Source organism: Acomys russatus, chromosome 2, assembly GCF_903995435.1.
Source record: "Acomys russatus chromosome 2, mAcoRus1.1, whole genome shotgun sequence".
Lineage (NCBI taxonomy): Eukaryota > Metazoa > Chordata > Mammalia > Rodentia > Muridae > Acomys > Acomys russatus.
Genome location: NC_067138.1, coordinates 19399801 through 19419553, shown reverse-complemented (window position 1 = coordinate 19419553; position 19753 = coordinate 19399801). Strand labels below are relative to the sequence as shown.

General features: G+C 40.8%; 1 protein-coding gene across 4 annotated transcripts in view; it reads right to left on the bottom strand.

Annotated features, from left to right (window-relative positions):
• The window catches only part of Eya1 (EYA transcriptional coactivator and phosphatase 1), a 146346-nt gene that overhangs the window by 27543 nt on the left and 99050 nt on the right, over positions 1-19753 (bottom strand). For all 4 annotated transcript variants that reach the window (XM_051158868.1, XM_051158841.1, XM_051158850.1 and 1 more), the window contains one exon: positions 13008-13097. In XM_051158868.1, the coding sequence (XP_051014825.1) occupies positions 13008-13097 (90 nt within the window). The remainder of the gene's footprint in view (positions 1-13007; positions 13098-19753) is intronic.

The window sequence follows — 19753 nt, the reverse complement described above, 5'->3', positions numbered from 1 at the left end:
ACCACAATTAGAGCCACAGATATGTTGGGGGGTGTCTATGTTATTAGGGGAAATACTGTATTATGTATCAATAAAGCACGACCTTTTTAAAAAAACATATCTTATGTAAACCATGCCAGTAGCACTACAGTACATATAAGACACAGATTCTAAAAACTCATTTATTTTGTCCTGTATTCTCTTAATAATACTTATTATAACCTATTTATATCCTAGCCATGAATCACACAAACAACAAGTAACATGCTACCCTTGCTGGTCCAGCTGGACAGAGGGGATACCTAAAAAGAAAGGGTGCAAGTGGTTGCCACTATGGCTTCTCTCAGGGAAGGTGCTGGAATACTTGCATAATCCTCTTTTGGAACCATTCTGTGCTGCAACTTCAGGTTGTACGCAGAACACAATCTTAGCAGAATGGGAAGCAATGCAATGCAAGTCTCCTTCTGGCTCAGTTGGTGCATCAGAAAAACTGCATTAGAAATACTTAGTGCATTCCAGTGCAGGCAGATTTTTGAGGGCCTCGGCAAAGACCCAAAGCTCCTGTGCAATCAGGAATGGCCCGCTCCTGTAGCACTTCCAGTCCCCTCCTTGGGTTTGTCCTCGGCTTGTTAAAAAGCTTTCCTTTCCTATTTTCTCAGTTCCAGGCTACTCCTTGGGCTAAGATTTTACTGGTTCCTTTCTCTCTGCAAGTCCTCCCATGTCCTCTGGGTAACTCACCCTTTGGATAGCACTGGCTGCTGTTGCTGAGCCCTTGCTGTGGGTGAGACCCTGTCATGTGGTCTTTCTAGTCCTCCTAACTCTGCATTTAACAGATCTAACATAGAGACATCTGAGGATAGCTTTGGAGTGCCATGTCATATAATAATACCTGTGGGGGAACACAGCATTTTTACGTATTTTTCCCCTAAGTATGTCTAACAATGGGCCAAGCATATGGATAGCATTAAGTATCGTCTTCCAGGTGGTTTCTTTGGCAAGGCTGAGTTAGGCAAGAAGACCAAACCAGAAGCAAACTGATAGTGTCACTGTACGGCACCAATAGTATATAAAAGTTTGTAAAAAAAAAAAAAAAAAAAGATTACCATCTGATGTAAAATAATCTAGATACACACACACACACACACACACACACACACACACACGCACGCACGCACGCACAAAAAGCATGGAAAACTGATAAAGGAAACGGACTTCTCTTCCATAGGTCAGAATGGTTCGGATAAGCATCTCACATGACTGCTACACCCTCCTGCTTCCTTGTTCATTGACCCCAAGCTGCTCGCTGTTGTTATGAAGCATACATGCTCACAGGGGACATGGTCAAAGAAGCAGGCCAATTCAAATAGGGCAACTTCCTTCAACAATATGTGACAAACCTGCGACAAATATTATGCTCAGTCTGTCTCTCTGTCTCGTGTGTGTGTGTGTGTGTGTGTGTGTGTGTGTGTGTGTATGTGTGTGTTTGTGTGGTTGCAGGAGATTGAACTCGGGCTTTTGTGTATGCTAGGCAAACGATCTGCCACTGAGTTATCAGGATGATTTCCTTCACTGTTGTTTTGTTTTGTTTTGGAGACAAGCTCTCCCTGAATAGCCCAGACTGGCCTAGAACTCTCAGTCCTCCTGCCTCTCCCTCTGTGTGCTGAGATTACAGGTATCTGCTATGCTGTACTTTTGCAAGGCTGAGTAACATTCCATTTGGGGCATATTTCATATTTCTGTTAGTCAAGCAATGACTGAGAGCATTTTCCCGCACTGTTAACTTTAGCGGCACAGCAAACTTGTCAACTCTTCGTAATTCGATTTTGAGACCTGACGATAACCCCTGGCTCTCGCAGGTACTATAAAGGCTAAAATAGATGGTGCCTGGAATGAACATGGATAGGCAGATGTGTGACATTTGTTCCTCACCTGCCTTACGCTTCTCACTGGTAAAGCCACTCAGCTCTCCAGTTTTGCCCACCCTATACCTCTGGCTTGTAACACTCGTTTCTATGCCCACTCTTTTCAGAATTGCTTTCCGCACTTACCCTGAGTGGTAGCTAGTTGACCATTACTCCCATATCTTAAAACACATACAGGCCTTACGCACGCCCCCAGCCCAACCTCTCCATAGTATGAACAAATATTCTCACCTGTTTTATCATTCTCTCTAAAGACAGTGGCACAGAATTAATTTATTTCTTACTTCAACCTGCATAAAACTTTAAAATCTTCCCTGATTTTTTTTTTTTAAGTGCATCTTGACAGTTTCCAGAAGGCCTTGGGCACTTAAAGAGGCAGGGGGTGGGGTGGGGGGGGGAGGGTTCTGCTTATAAGCTGTTGACTGGGAATATGATTGCAAGTATGAGATACTCATTTTAATTCCTTATAACTTAAATAATTTATCATAGGTTTAACAGTAAATTTTCTAGTTGCTACATTAAACTGATTTCTGTTTCATGAGATCCTGGCATGCTCTTTATATATGCTAACATGCTGTCTTCAGTGATTAGTTTTCCAAGCTACTTTTACTTCTTGTTTAAAGAAACACTTCATCTTCGAGTCCAGTAAGACTGTACGAATAGAGGCTTAAAACTCTAAAAGGGGTGGTGTCTTAGACGTACGCTTCCTTTAACTTTGTGAAAACAGGCCCCCTCAGAAGGTAATTCTTGGTCGGCTATGCCCAAAGAAGCGAAAGGAGTTGACAGAAGAACACTGCTCAAAATCAACATCCTCTCTCTGGTCCCAGCCCTCCACCTCCTTACAAAAGAGTAGCTGAGAATGAGCAGGGAGAAGAATTGAGTATTTAGAAAGGCCCTGTTGGAGACACTGGTAGAATACTGAGTGGGGCCCACATAGAGGCTCCATTGTAGCCACACTGAAATGGGAGAGGGCTCCAGGGACACAGCTTAAACACATTTGTGGGAAGTTGAAGTTACAGGCCTTCTCTTGTGCTCTCCAATATTAAAGAAGAAAAAGGAGGAAGGAGGGACGGAGGGAAGGGAGGAGGAAGGGGGAGAGACAGAGAGAAAGAGAGAGACACAGAGACATACACACATACAGAGAGAGAGAGAGAGAGAGACAGAGAGACAGAGAGACAGAGAGAGAATGTTACTTTCTTTATTATTCTAATTCCCTAGTGGGGCCATGGAGTTCACTCTGGTTTTCCAAAGTGTCTGTCTGTCTCTGAGCCTGATGGTGATTCGGCACCTGTTGAGAATGAAAGGTCTAAACTGTATATAGGTGACACTAACAGGACAGTTTGACAGAAATTTGAAACAAAATGACTTTGGTGTAGCCCACTATTGAAAAGTCATCTTTGTCCCTAAGGAGAAGAGTCAGAACTCTCATGAGCAGGAGTACTTGCTCATGCCAGGAGCCCATCCAGGGCCGCCTAACTCCACTCCATCCCCGTTGCCCTAAAGGAAGCTTGCCAGTCTATAGTGTGAAGGTACCACACAGTAGAAATGCAGTGTCACAACCAGATAGCCCTCTGGAGCATTCTCTGTGTCCTCAGAGTGTGCACTCCACCTTCTGTGGCCTTGCATGACAGGATCACAAGTATGGCATAATAGAACTCGACTCTCACTGACATGTGAGCTACAGGTTCATCGACTCATCTATAGAGTGATTAGTTTGCCTTACCACACACATCACTTAATTTCCTGTATCAGGAGTGTTCTGAATATACGCAGTGTCTGTGTTACCAGACTGGTATTGCGGGCAGGCACCTTCCCCGGAGATAACCATCCTTTCTCCTCCACTATGTTGTTTCTGGGACACAGCATCTGGGTGATGCTTCTTTGATGGTGCTCTCTGCTGAGCTTTAGATTGCTGCATCACCCTGCTTGCTGTACCTGTCAGGAACACCTTGTACATCCAACACTTCCTACTTGAGTTCCGAGGCTAGCTCCTTCTTCTGTGTTATTGCTCAGCCAGGCTAGAAATTAGGATTCCTACTGGCTAGGCTGTGTATAGCCACTAATGTTGTAACTGACTGCTGAACAGCTCTCCAACCTGCCGTGTTTTCTCTTCTTCCCGGGGTAACCCTCGAGATCCCACACTTAGATTATAGATTCCTCTGACCTTATATTTCACCCCCACAGTCATGGAAAGTTCTGTAATGATGACTCTTGGCTCATATGAAACCCACTTTCCAAAGGCCCTGCCTAGAACCTTTTTCTTCATGCTCTGACTGCCTAGGGGACTTCTGTGCTTTGTACCCACTCAAACTCTGCTCTAGAAAGCGATGCCATCATGCTGTGTCACTTTCTAGAGGAAAAAAACAGCACCTATGACCTTCTCAGTGTCAAGGCTCCGTGTGTTTGATTGACAGGTGTTAACTCATACAGGACTTGCATGGATCCTAACCAGCCTGGCAGGCGGGAAGGTTAGGTACAGGATGACCTCATGAGTGAATACATTCAAGATCTACACCTCTAAAACTATAAGATAAACCATATAATGTTAGGGCTTTGAGTAAAGGTGAGTCGAGTCATGATGATATTCACTCAGGTGTTCATAGGAACGATTCGGGAGAAAGGAAAACAAACAGAATATAGCAAGGAAAGGGATGGATTTCATAAGAGGGATTGTAGTGTCAGGGGGTGAAGGTGGGAGCCTAAAAAAGAATGGATGAATATGTTCAATCTGTGCTGTATATATGTGTGGAAATATCCAATGAAGTCTACTAATTTGTACCACTGTGTTAATAATAAAAAATAGCAACTACCAGCAATAAAATTTAAAAAGAGAACAGTATGTCTTTCCACTATCCAGAAACAAATCAGTTATTGTAGAAGCTATTTATCTCTCATATTTTAATGAATGAAATCCTTTTATCTTACTTTTACTTGCATACCTTCTCCTTTTTAAATCCTAAATTAGAACCATGTTGATTATCATCTTACGTCTTTCTACATAAATTATGTTTTGACCATACGCTTTTGTGATATGACTTTTAAAAGGATATTTTCAAAGTTTAAGACTTTGGATAATGTTAATTGTTCTCAGGTTTGTAATGAATCTTCATTTGCTTTTAAAATTTAGATTTTCATATTATAAAAAGAACGGGCTGGGCTGAGGGTGTAGCCAAACTGTAAAAGGCTTGCCTAACATGCATGACACCGTGAGTTCCTGGTACCACACACACATTACTAGTCTTCACTGTGAGCCAATTTGAAAAAATTGGAACAACACAAGGAAAATGAAGAGAGCCTTCTAGGTAATGAATCTTGCATAAGTAGGTCAGAGTTCATGTGGACAGTCAATAGTTTCTGGCCTCAAGGGACTTCCTACTGGATTACAGAGAAGGACACAAAAATAAAAATCATAGAATGATACAGTAAGTTTCTGTAGCAAGACCAGCCGCCTCCTACCTTTGCCAACTCCTGCCTCTAGCTATACCTTTTCCTTCCCTAAGATCCGCCCCCTGGGCCTTCTGTTCTGGGCGCAGTCTTCCCTTCCCTTACCATATCCTGTATTGTTTTCATTTCTTATGAATCATTTCCATGGACACCCAAGTACCTCTAACTAGCCTCTATTTAAAACCTAGGTTGGAGGATGGGGAGACGGTTCAGTGGGCACAAGCACTTGGCACATAGCTGTGAGAACTGGAGGCACATCCTCAGCACCCACGCATGTGCTGGGCAGGATGGCTCGCCTATAATCCAAGCACATGAGAAGCAGAGGAAGAGCAGCCCGTGGAGGGTTTGCAGTCTGGCTATGCTGACTAACTGAATGGATGGGTGAGAGAATCTGCCTCAACACGTAAGAAAGACAATGACTGAGGAATATACTTGCCATCAACCTGTGGCATCCACATTCATCTGCACACATATACATCAGTATGTACCAATATGCAAAACACATAAACACACTAAAAAACAAAACAAAAAAACCCCTTGGTGCTACGGTCCCCTCCACATACTACCATCTCTGCATCTTATTTCCATGGAAACTCTCATCCTTCCTGCCTTCCTCTCCTGTCCCTTTCAGGTCAGACTTATGTTTTCCTGCTTCACTGAAATGGTACTTATCAAATCCAGCAGCAGCCAACACCCCCGTCATCACACCAGGACCACTATGTTCATCTTACACCCCAGGTAGTATGGGACACAGGCAGCTGACATCCCAGTCACACCAGGACCACTCTGTGTTCATCTTTTACCCAAGGTGGTCTGTGACTTAGTAACACCCCTGCTCTTGAATCCTGATTCCACAGGTCTTTTGATGCCATATGTTCCTGGTTGCTTCACTGAATATTCCTTTTATTTTTCTTTTTCTTTTGCCTTCCATCCCTCCCTCCCTCGTTCCCTGCCTCCTTCCCTCCCTCCTTTCCCCATCTCTCTGTTTTCTTTCTTTCTTTCTTTCTTTCTTTCTTTCTTTCTTTCTTTCTTTCTTTCTTTCTTTCTTTCTTTCTTTCTGAGCTCCTGGTTCTAACTGGCAGAGTGCCTAAAACTCAGTCTTTGCCATCTTTCTCAATTTACACCCACCCCCCCAATGGGACATACCATCTGGTCCTCATGATTTTTATAATTTCCCACACTATATCTTTAAATTTGCCTCTCTCTCTGCTGGATATAAGCCTCTGACATCTCTTGACACGGGTGCTACTAGAAAGTTAAACTTCCTGTGCTTACTGCAGAAGACATGACTACACTCCTATCTCTACCCCTGACACATCCCATGCCACCCAGACCTAGTCTTCCTCTCTCAGATATGGACCCACACTACTGAGACTCAGTTTAAAAGAAAACAAAACAAAGCAAACTACCCTACCAAAAACAAAACAAAACAAAACAAAACAAAACAAAAAAACCCAGCAGGCATTGGAGAGTCTGTCCTTTCTCTACTAGCAACTACCACCAGCACTTCCAAGGTGCACTATAAATCCTGTGACTCCCAATTGGGTCGGGGCTGTTACCTCCTTAGCCCTGGGTACCATCTCCTGTGGCTGCCAAATTTTCTAATTGGTTCCACTGTACTCCGCCCTCGCCCTTCACTAGATAGGCTGGTTGATTTTTTTCTTCTTTCTTTTTTATAAGTATGATGCTATTCCATCCAGTTTAAAAGTGTTTGGTGGCTTCCCAGTGCACCACAATCTATAAGGCCCACATGGACTGTGCCTGTGTGTCCCAGCATCATGGTTGTCTTGCCTCATTCCTGTCACTGGGCTACTGTGATTGGCATTCCTCTTTCAGAGTGATTTCCTACCTGACCATAGTAGCTGCTTCCAATTCACTTCCTGGGTTGGCTGTCCCACAGATGTTCCTCTCCCTCTGTCCATCTCTCTCTGTAGTGCTAGGCCTAGATGCTATAGACTCACACATGCTAGGCAAAGGCTCTGTATCTTCAGCTCAGTAAGTGATTTAAATGTCTCTTATGTTAACCACTGTTCAGATTGACTCTTAATTTTTTATAAACATCAAATTATCAAAGCATTTGAATATTGCATTACATTTCTATTTTAAATTTTAGATAAAAATAAAGATGTTGGCAGTTGGTCTGGTACTATGTATACAAATGTTAAATTCTGAGCCCCAAGATCTGGTTGCAATCCAGTTGAGTGCTTTCTCATCTACACCAGTCTTTGTTGTGCAAACTTTGCTCTCTAGTTATCTCTGATTAGTTAATAAAGAAGGATGGACAGCCTGTAACTAGGTAGAAGAGAAGTAGGCGGGACTTTGGTTCCCAGGCTTGGGGTCTCAGGTAGGGACCACAAGGCAGAGAGAAGAGGGAGGAGATGGAGAAGGAAGAAGATGGAGAGAGAGGGCATAGCCTTCTGGAGGAGATTCAGCCTAGACAGGATACATTTTGGCAGGTAACTTGAGGGAGAGCAGCTGGCACATACTCAGATTAGCTTAGAAAATGAGTTTAAATCGTACCTGCCCAGTTACTGTGTTTAAGGCTTGTTTAAATAAATCAACAGGCCTTTGTCTCAATCATTTATGAGGTAGCCAGATCATAGGAAAGCTCTCTAGAACTTAATAAATATTCAACAACATAAAGATAACAGTATTATAAGACATTATGAATAAATAAGAATAATAAAATAACATTTTAGTAAGAATAATGGATAACATAAAATCTTTTTGTTGTCCATTTGTTGTAATACAGGTAAAACAAATTAAATACAATTCATTGTGTTAACAATCACCTGTTGCGTACTACAACAGTAGTCCCCTGAACTGAGAGTGTTTATGTTACTCTTAACGAGAGAGGCAGGAGCAGGTGATCAACACACATGAATTCAACTTAACAAAATTTACTTTTTTGTTTGTTTGTTTGGTTGGTTGGTTCTTTTGAGACAGGGTTTCTCTGTGTGTCCCTGGCTGTCCTGGAACTTGCTCTGTGGAACAGGCTGGCCTTGAACTCAGAAATCTGCCTGCCTCTGCCTCTAGAGTGTTGGGACTAAAGGCCTGTGCCACCATTACCCTGCAGTTAACAATGAACATGTACAATGTAATTATGAAGGATGTTACAGGGTTAAAGTAATGTAGTTCCTTACGTTTATTGGCAGACTCCAAATTCTATGTTCAGAGCTGAAAGTGTCAAGTAGCATGTACTGGTGTGTTGTGTTTATGTTTGGGGTGTAACTGTTGACGGGCCCACACATTTCCCTATAGTGACTGTGGGCTCATGGGAGTGACTAAACAAACAGACCCAGCTCTTTTCTACAGGCCTTCCTTGTCAGCACCCAAGAAACCCTTTCTCTGGCTGCTAAAGAGCAAGGCTTCCAGCATCCACAAAGCTGGTTGCTGGGCACCAGAGCTTCTATTTATAGGGGAAAAAGTACTTTCTAGGTGAATCATATTTCTCAAGCTCAAAAAAGTCAACTTCTGACTCCAGTGTTTCATGTTTCTAGAGGCACATGGTAGGCCAGTCCAGCATGCATCATTTGAAATCACTCAACACTGGCATAACTGACAGTTTGAAGAAAGATATTTTTCCCAGATAAAAATAAATGTCTAAAGAAGATATATTAAGGTAATTGCCAAATAACCCGAGCTTTAGAATAATAAAACTTACACCACATTTAAATCGCCTGGTACCCTCTGATGTCACCAGACACTGTTTACAAGTTCCTTTACATTGGTCTCTGATTCATTAAACCCAGACCCTAGTGGGGCCAAGCCTCTGTTCTTTCATTAAAAGGGTGGGGGAGATGACAGCAAAGATTATAAGTATAGGTATTTTTCTTTTAAAGACCAACTGACCTAGACAGGAGTCAAATTATTCGTGCCAAGCACAGATACAGCAGAACACCAACTGTTCTGCCACAGTTGTCTTCATTAGGTTTCTAGTTCTGTTATCAGCACCATGAGCCAAGTAACTTGGAGGAGAAAAGATTTATTTCAGCTTACAGTTCACAGGTCACACTCAATCCTGCCTGAGGGAAGTAAGTCATGGCAGGAATGTAAGGCAGGACCCGGAGCAGAGGCCATGGAGGAATGCTGCTTATTGGCTTGCTGTCAATGGCTTGCTCAACCTGCTTTGCTTATACAACCCAGGACCACCTTCCCAGGGGTGGTGCCACCTCCAGTGAACTGGGAACTCCCACCTCAGTCATTAATTAAGCAAGTGCTCTACAGACTTTCCCACAGGCCAATCTTCTGCAGGTATTTTCTCGGTTAAGTTCTCTCTTCTTAGCTAATGCTGGCTTGTATCAGACTGACACACATTCTAACCAAGACACCCAACTGAACAATGAATTAATTAGGGAGCTTCTCTGGGTGAATGCTGTGGGCAATGACCTCACATGCTGTGTTCACAGACACGGGGGGCAAGCTTCCATGATCTCCCAGCCTTCATCTCTCCAAGGGTAACACATGAAGACAGTTCCTGCCTACTCCCGAGGGCCGCCATTGAGTCCAGACATTACTATGGCAGCCACTATGACTGAGAGAAAACTCAAGGCAAAGCGAATGCCTTGCATCTATTTCGACATCAGCATCTGCACCAAGGATTTCCTTTTCAATGCAGAAAGTTCCAGCAGGAGAGCGCACAAGACGTGCTCAGCTCCCATGCTACCACTGGTGTCTCTGTTTGCAGATGGCCTTTAAGTACAAATCCAATAGAAAGAACTTTTTGCCCCCCTCTGTACTGTTAGAAAGCCATATATTGTAAAGAAACTGAAAAACATTCTGGTTCCATAGTGTCATTTATGAAAAAATGACTTCCATATAAACATCATCCAATTGCATGAGGGGACTTTCTGTAAAGTGATACTTGGGGCATCTGTCCAGCTAGGAACCAGGAAGTCCCGAGGTGTGCTTTGTAACTAGTATTTCAGCCTGCTTCCACTGGGGAAATGATTATATCCCATGATAGTTATGTCTCTCTATGGTTCTTGTTCTTCATCATGTCAGATACTTTTAAGAACACAAAAGAAACAACACTTTTCTTTTAAACTTATTTTCCTGTTGCATCAATGGAGTAATGTGAATTTTGACATTTAAAATTTAAAAAGTCACTGAGATGGCAAGACTTTAGAAACTAAACTAGGTTATTACCTATGCTACTTTTTAGACTTCATGATGATAATTTTTCACTTCTTTCAAAAGTTTTGCCCTAATAGTCACTGTACCCACATATTCTGAGTTACAACACATGCCACTGGAAGTTCCCCATGTTTTGTCTTGTTAAGCAAGTATGAGGTAAACAGAATGTGCTGAGGGGTCTCTGGGAAAGGCAAGGATGGTGGAAGGAAATAAAATATCAATTAGCAGAGTTTAGGTCTGACACTGCAAGCCCAGCAGGAGGATGCCAAACTCCTTAAAATCTTGCATGTCACAGACAGTCAGAAGTTAAGTGCTGCCCTCTAAGTGTATCAGAAGGCCAGTGTTGCCGGCCACTACCACACACCATAATGGGTGTGTGAAATCAGATACTGCCCACTACTACTGCCTGAGAAGGTAAATTTTGGTTTTCTTAAAGAGTATTGGCCAGGGAATATTTTTTTTTTTTTTTTTTTTTTTTTTTTTTTTTTTTTTTTTACTTTTGATAGTCAAAGAAACTTGTGTTTTCAACGACCAGTACCAGATCTGCTGAATTAAAAAAATATGTAAGAGACTGCCTTAAGTGTAAGAATCAATTTATTTTAGAATGCTATACAAATATAGAGAAAATAATTTCCAAGGACAAGCTAAATGAATCTTTCACAGATACTTTTGGTTCCATTCATATTATTCTCCAGTAAAATAACTCAAAAGCTACTTGTATCATATCTGGAGCCTAAAACTATTTCCATTATCATTTTATGTATGTGGTTGAGTTATATATTCATTCCCATTTGCTCTTTCCTCTCAGTAAGCAATAACATGCACGCAAGAATAGATTCTGGCATTTTACTCACGCGGAGGACCATTTAAAGGGTTTTCATCACCCACATCCTTAAATTAGAACTTCTAATATGTACTTTTTAAGATGCTTGAGTGCCATTTCAGTCTCCCTTTGTACTTCAGTGGAAATAATGTAAATTAAACAAACATAAAACCTGTATTAAATCACAGCTGAGTTTGGGAGCTTTCATAAGAACCTCTGTAAATTATATTATAAGTTATTACTTGGATTAAATTCTCACTTTTTTGCCACACCATTTGCCCCTTTTACCAAGCTGGAATTTGAAGTCAATAGCGAAGTGGTGCCCATCTTGATAGATGTTAGGAATATTAAGGAACAAGGCTTGTAAGAGAGACAAGGCTGCATTTAGCAGAAAACACACCCCAGTCTGTGTCTTTACAGACAAATGTAAATCTGAGGAACAAATTTCAACAGTCTTGTAAAATATGGAATTTTTGTGTTGCCCTCTAACAAAGTGAAATCCAGCCACAAGTCAGAAACAAGTGTTAAAAACAAGTGCTGATTATGAAGCTTTTAGAAAGGTAATTTTGAAGTTGTCACTCAGAGAAAGAATTTCCTTCATGAAAGATCATAATGCATTGCATGTCACTTCCTTGAGGAAAGCAAACACTTAAAACGCAAAAATAAAAATTGCATTTTACTTTTAAATGTATAATAAATTTATCCCTGAGGAATGAGGAAAAAAATCAGGTACATTTAAATCATTTTATTGCACTGGAAGCTGCCAATTCGCCTGTGAGTTGTTTCATTGCAGATGAAAAGAAATCAAAACACAGGACAGATGTTGAACAAACCGCATTTAAGTTCTGTCACACACTGGCATTTTCCAAGTGATTTTGGCTCCTCTATTAAAGAAGGTGCATTTTGCTTGATTTTGAGAAGGGAAACATCAGGAAATATTTAAAGGCCAATTGCTGCCAATTAACTTTGATCAGTAAAAGTTCTATTTGAATCTCTGAGATTCTTCTCCTGTCTGAAATAGCATTCGTTTATAAAAACCTAGCAAAACAACTACTTGATGGTTAATGCCTGTTGGCAGTCATACCACAAGCTTGCTTAGCAGCGAGAGTTAAATAAACAACCGTCCCTGTGAAGGAGCGGGCAGTACACTTACAGTTGTGTTTTGTCATAATGGAGATAGGTGAAAACAATGCTCTTCTTTGTTAGGAATGCAACTAACTCAGATGTGTCTGTCACCGTCTATTCACAGTGAGCCAGCCATCTTAGAGATGCTTCCCCCAATAAAATCAGCTACAGTTAAGACACGAGACGCTCTCACAGTCCAAATAGCAAAGGCATCTCCAAACAACCAGACTGGACAGACATACACAGGAAAGGACCGGTAGGGACAGAGCAGGCAGTTACATAGCTTATGTCTGTGACAGTTTAAGGACACACATTTCAATGGTGCTCATGAAACTGAGACTTAGAACAATTCTGAGAATCACACTTGTTACTTAGGATTCTTGTCATCAAATTTTAATCATGTAGGGTCCAACTTGAAAATGTAATTAGCACAAAAGGGAAACATGTTGCTTTATAAGCCCTTTGTCTCAGTATTCCAATTATATGTTGAAAAGAGCAACATCCAATCATTACTTCAGAACCAATCACTTATCTTCAGATATGTTCCACAAAGATCGTGTAAAACAATTAGAACTTACTTCTAAGTCATTGAAAAATAGGTGTGTGTCCGCCAAGTTGAAAATCATCTCTTCCATTCGTAGGCCCAGGGAAACTGAAGTAGGCGGATCCTAAAAGAAGAATTGTATGGGTCAGGAATTTATGTAACCATCTCACTTAAAGTGAGGCAGTGACAGGAACGGTGTGGAACATTTATCACACCAGAAGAACTGCAAGTCAGCGCAACAACATTAGCTATCATTGATTCCACATGGAGGCTCAGTGACCTCCTATATGAAACGTGCTCCATGCATGTTACTAAGCACCATAAAGAAATAGATTACATCCCAAGTGTTACAAAAATAAAGTATAGGGGTCTTAGACACAAGGAATAGAGAAAGTTTATGCCACAATCTGTAAAAAGGATCTGTACTTACTGTCCAGATATCAGAAAATATAGTCTAGAATATGTTCCGAGAGGCAACAAGCAGGAATCCTAGTTTGGGTGATGAGTCACTACCATTCTTGCATGTATTCAGACTGCCTGCCTGATTCAAGTCTACTCAAAAAAGGGGGTGGTGCCTGAGCTGACTACCTGGTACCATGTTTAGTCTAGGAACTGATGCTGAGACACAGGCAGGCACAGAAGAGTCAGCATCATATAGAAGGAAGTGCTAAGCCAAGAGGATCCCATAGCTTCTTCAGAATACATCAAGTCATGGCCAGTCCATCTGGCCTAACGCCTCTGTCTTAATGATATCTACTGGTATTGATTAAGATGGGAGGTATAGAGGAGATTTGCTCTTTAAGATGATTCTGCATTTTTAATATATGAAATTTAGGAACCAATACACTTTCTGGTTGCAGTCATTTATGCTAGAAGAAAATAAATCCTACCTAGAAAGTATATAAGGAATAATATAAAATCACTTTCTGAAGCTTTTATTGGCACCCCCATAATGCTTTATGTATACAGTACTTTAACATTTTCCAAAGAATAATAATTTCTTATAAAACTATCATATAGTTATATTTTATTATCACAATAAATTTTTGGAATAAATACAGAATATACCTAATAAGAGAATTATAAATAGACAAATTATGCCTTCAGGTAGGCTACCCACCTGGCAGGTGTACTCTGTGTCTCCTCATAGTTTTTGAGTCAAGAACACAAAGTTCAAAGAAAACAACATTGCTCTCTATCACTACAGCCCAACATGGACAATGTGCACTTCCTGTATTGTTTTCTCATTCTACTGTTGGTCTCAAGACTTGCTCACAGCGTTGACCACTGCCCATGTGCTCTGCCAAGCGTGAACTGGAGCATCCACCACACGATTCAGCATCCTGCTGTGGGAGGCCATGCGGAGTATAGAAGAGGAGCCCTAGACTGAACAGCTAGGGCCTCCCTCTGCTCTCCAGTAGGATAACAGAGCAACAATCACAATAGGAGTCTTGTCTCTTGGCTTGCCATAACCACACCTTCTTTATACACCTAGCAGAGAGAGGGTACCTGGGATAGAGGGGTGAGGAACAAACTCTGCCCTCTTCTTAGGCCAACCCTCTAAGCAGGAACTGCAGGGTAGCACCATCGCCCCACCCATTCTGCCAGCACCGCCCACTTTACTAGCTCCGCCCACATTGTTAGGCCCATCAGAGCACCACCTACTTCCAGCCTTTGTAGAGAGATGGAAAGGAAAAGAGGACGAAAGTCTGAAATGATGGCTTCCCTAGTGTCCAATTGATCAGCTAATTGACTGACAGGGGAGAAGAGGCAGAAGACAGTATGGTCTAGAATTGGAGAAATAAAAACAATGCCTACGTTCTTACTGTCAGCTCATTCAGACTCTTTGCCTTCCTAAACACTGTCCTTGTTTAATACCTCCTAATCTCTAAGAACCTTCTCATGCTATACAAGAAGTTAAAAACAGTTTACGAATAAGTCAAACTAACTAACTCATTAACTCTTGGGTTTAGAGGAAATTGTTTGCAAGGATACTGCCGGTAAATATCCTGGAAGAAGCTAACACTCAAACATTTGGAACAGAAGAGATCATCAAGAGCAGTGCAAACAGCTGTTTGAACTAAAACAGAACTAAAGTGTGCAGTGGGCCTAGAGCAGTGGCTCTCAGTCTTCCGAAAGCTGTAGCCCTTGTAGCACACGCATCTCCACAGAGCGTTGACGCCCAACTATAAAATTATTTTGTTGCTACATCATAACTGTAATTCTACTACTGTAATGAATCATAACATAAATGTCTTCTGATATGCAGGATATCTGATATGCAACCCCCGTGAAAGGGTCGGGTGACCCCCCCCCCCAAAGGGGTTGAGACTCATAGGTTGAAAACCACTGCACTAGAGGGCTCAAGCCAATGAAAACACCTTGGCTTGCCACAGAACACTGCCAGCACGTCTTTTTATGTGGTGTGGGCAGAGAGTTACCATATCTATTTAATTGCCAACCGTGAAATGCATGTACCTCCCAGTCCTGCTGCTGTTTAAAGGCCTTATTTCTTCTTGATATGGTTGCTTATTTACATGGGGCATGAAAAGAACTACTCTCTCACTCGTTACTACGGAGTGCGCTTTAACTTTTCTTCATCCGTCACACAAACAGCTTGCTGGTTGTTATTATCGTTCTTTCATGGGTTTTATACCTGCCACATCATGGTGCTGTTTAAGAAACATTTCCTACAGCAAAAGCACACTTTGGCAGTTGGAGAAGAGGGGGGAAACTTAGACTAGGAATAAATGTGCTCCGCAGAGAGTAGTATCCACAGACGTCTTTGAAGTAGAATTCACACTAAAGAAGCAAACAAAATGATCTAGTCTTTTCCCCTCCCCTCCCCTGCCCTCCTATCCTATCTCCTCCCCTCTTCACTTGTCTTCTTTGCTTCTCTTTCTTTCTCTTTCCTCCCCCACATCTCTTTCCCAAATCTAGACCCTCCCCAGATGTTACATAAATGCAGAAATACAAAACAATAAATAAAATACAAGTTTGGCTAGTGACACAATTTCTCTCTCCTTAAGGCTTCCTCTGATGTTTTCTATGCTCACTCTACATTTTGCGAAGCAAAGCCCTAGAAGGTCCCTCCCTCCATGACATTCTTAAGAGCTGGATTTATGCAGGGAAACTGACCTGTCAAGTGCAAACACCTGACACTGTTTCCCCCCAGAGAGAGTAGCAAATGGGGAGGGAGACAGCCTGCATGTATTTGCATAATCGATGAGCAGTCAAAATTATCTCGTAACAGGTTTTATTTTCCTATCATACTAAATATCTTAATACCTTTATATTTTAAAATAAGCCCGGTGTAAATTAAATGTGAAGAGGGTTAATCCTGTATAATTAATAAGTTAGTTTTAGCTGGATGGCTTATTTTGGAAACTTTAGGAGAAGAAACAAAACAAAACAAACTCTCCACATTCTTGGACCAAAAGTGAGACATGGAAATCACCATGTCTTTGGCTTAATTTCACTTTTCTTGAAATATGTACTATTCTTGCAATAACGGATTCCAGGGCTGCAGTTATGAAAAATTTAGAGTTTTGCTCTCTCTTCAAAGTAATATCTCATTTTAAGAAAAACTCATTACCAAATGTTTCCATTGTTCCAATAGACCATCTGGGGCATTTGCCACTGTTGTCGACTCTCTTCTTGGCATTTCTAAAGCACTGCTTTTTCTCATACCAATTGTGAAATATTTAGAGCGTTGCCCTCTTCAAAATAACATCTCATTTTAAGAAGAACTCATTACCAAGTGTTTCCATTGTTCTACTTGACCATCTGGAGCACTCACCACTGCTATCTACTGTCTTCTTGGCATTTCTCCTGTTCTGCTGTCAAAGACATTGTCACTCTTTTCTGGGTATCCTCTTCGAGTCAGATCACCCATCCTTTGGTTCTCATCTGTGAGACTCTGGTCTCACCTATTCTATAGTCAATTCAGGCTACCATGAGACCCAGTGATCCTTCAGACCTCACTCATATCAGAGTTGAGATATTGACTAGAGGACCTCATTTCTATCAGCTATTGTTCCCCTGGGATGACTATAAAACATCTGAGACTCAGTGCAAGTCAAGTCAAGTTCATTGTATTTCCCCAAACCTAATGTATCCCTTCTTTACAAGAGTGGTGCCCTACTAACCTCACACTGTGGTATTTTCATAACAAACAGCCTCTCCGTCTCTACAAAATGCCAATCACAGCATCATGAGGCTTCAACCTGGACTTAACATCTTCCCTACCTTCCCACTCCTTTGCTTTGTGGAGTGTCTCCAACCAAGGGTCTTTCCAGGTGTATCCATCACTGGGGGCTATCTCACAAGCCATTCTTCTCCCACTTCTTTTAAACATTCACAATTGTATCCCAATCAGAAGACCCGCAAATGGCTAATTTTCATTTACTTCTCCAAAGTATGTCCTGCTTGTAGTGTTTATCACTAAATACTTTCCTCAAAAGATAAGTAGTCAGTTAAATAAATAGTATTTAGCTATTTGTTATAATATATTTAGTTAATATGCTCTGTATATATAATCTTAAATGCATCAATTCAGATGAATAATGAATTCAAATACACAAATGGTATGTGAATTCGGATATATTATATGTTTAGATATATTTAATTATCTCATATTAACAAAGCAAGTAGGTCTGATGAAAATTCTCACCATATGACTGAGGCAGAGGAACTGTCATCCAGGATCTGTCCACAGAGTGAGTTTTCGGACATTATTATATTCCGGCCAACCTGTGCCTTCATGCCTTGTTTCCCCCAGGCCTGATTCAACATCCCCATCCTTGTTTTTTTTCCCCCAATATGTTCTGTGGTAATATGGGAGCAAAACATTTTCTTTGCCAATTAAATTTTGAAATACATGACAAGTATCTGAAAAATTGTAAGCAACTGAAGCCATTCCTGCTACTGCTGTTTATTTCAATGACTAATATTATAGCCATAGCTGTGTAATAGTCCAAACACAGGACTCTAGGCTATGGCTACGAGGGATACATCAATATTCCACATTCAGTCGGGATGTGAGATTTGGGCTGTTTAAAAGCAAGAGCTACCCTAAGAAAGCCTGTCCTCTGAATTTCATTAGACCGAAGTTAATGGATCATTTCTATGGATCTTGAGAGCCCTCTAAGGTCATATGATAAAACCTTGATCCACAGGGTAGTATGCTGGAAGACAAACAGTGGTTGTCTCCACTGGGAGGACATCAAGTTATGTTCAGTGTGTATTCACAGTAGATAGTGGGGTCATCTTTTTAGTTTCCCAGCCATATGAAGGCTGGCTTGGCTTTCACAAATTTCTCTACTATGATGTGCCCCTATCCAAAATAATAGTGCCAATCATTCTTGGACAGCTGCTTCCAAAAATGTAAACCAAAACAACCCTCTTTCTTTATAAAGAGATTATCTAGGCCCTTGTTTCAATGATAGAAAGCTGAGAAAGGTGGTCACCTCCAAGGGCTAATGCTAATGTGTAGGGAACCCTGAGTTCAATTCTGTTGTAGTCATGACACCAAGGCACATTCTACAGTATTTTTACACATTTTTCCATGCCAATATTTGTACAAGCCAAAAACTGGCCTTGACACAATAACTAGACATCTTCATTTCTTGCTGGAGAGACAAAGCCAAATGAATGGCATATAAATCTTAATTGAAGAAGAAAGAAAGAAAGAAAGAAAGAAAGAAAGAAAGAAAGAAAAGAAAGAAGAAGGAGGGAGAGAGAGAGAAGAGGAAAAGGAAACTATTGCAAAAATATAGGAAGAAAAACACTAGACAAAGACACTCCACAAACGAATAATCAAAGAGAATGGCCTGAACTTAGTGGCAACAAACCTCAAATTCACAGCTGATCCTAACACATTCTTGGATCAACAATAAGGCAAGGATATACTGTTCTCACTGTATCTACTCAACTCAGTACTAGAAGTCCTGAGTAAAGCAATTACACAAGAAGGACAAATGAAAGGCACTAAAATTGTAAATAAAGAAGCAAAAATAGACTTAGTTTTATATATAGAAAAGCCCAAATAGCCTCAAAAACACTAGAAATAATACATTCGGCATAGTTTCAAGATTCACAATTAACACTAAAATCAACTGTGTTTCTGTACACTAATAGTCAATCAGGGACAGAACTATGAAAATAATTTCATTTACAATAACAAATATAAAAGTAATCATGTAGCTAGGAAGAAGTCAAGGAAAAAGACACTTAGCACTTGTGGAGTGTAAGTGGAAAATTATTATTAAAAGAAATTAAGTTAAAAAAGATAGAAACACATAGAAAAAGAAATGCTATCTCATAGATATGAGATACAACATCAAGATATCAACACACTCAGGAGGCGGAGGCCTGTGCATCTCTGTGAGTTTGAGGCCAGCCTGATCTACAAGGAGAGTTCCAGGACAGTCAAGGTTACACCAAGAAATCCTGTCTCAAAAAGCCAAAAAAAAAAAGATGTTAATATATACTGATTTATATATTTAGCCCATTCTCTACCCACCATGATTTTTTTTTATAGAAATAAAAAAGTAACCATTCTGAAATGCACAAGAACCCACAAGGGAACTTAAATAATCAAAAACAGTATTGAAAAGCCCATCAAAATCAGCAGTTCTGTTCTACACTGTTAAAGTTTAAAATATATTATCCAGCTACAGTAAACAAAACAAGTAGTTTTCAAAATAAGTAGAATTTTGCATTAGTGGAACAGAAAAGGGCAGAAATAAATCCTTGCACATACAGTTAAATTATTTGTAG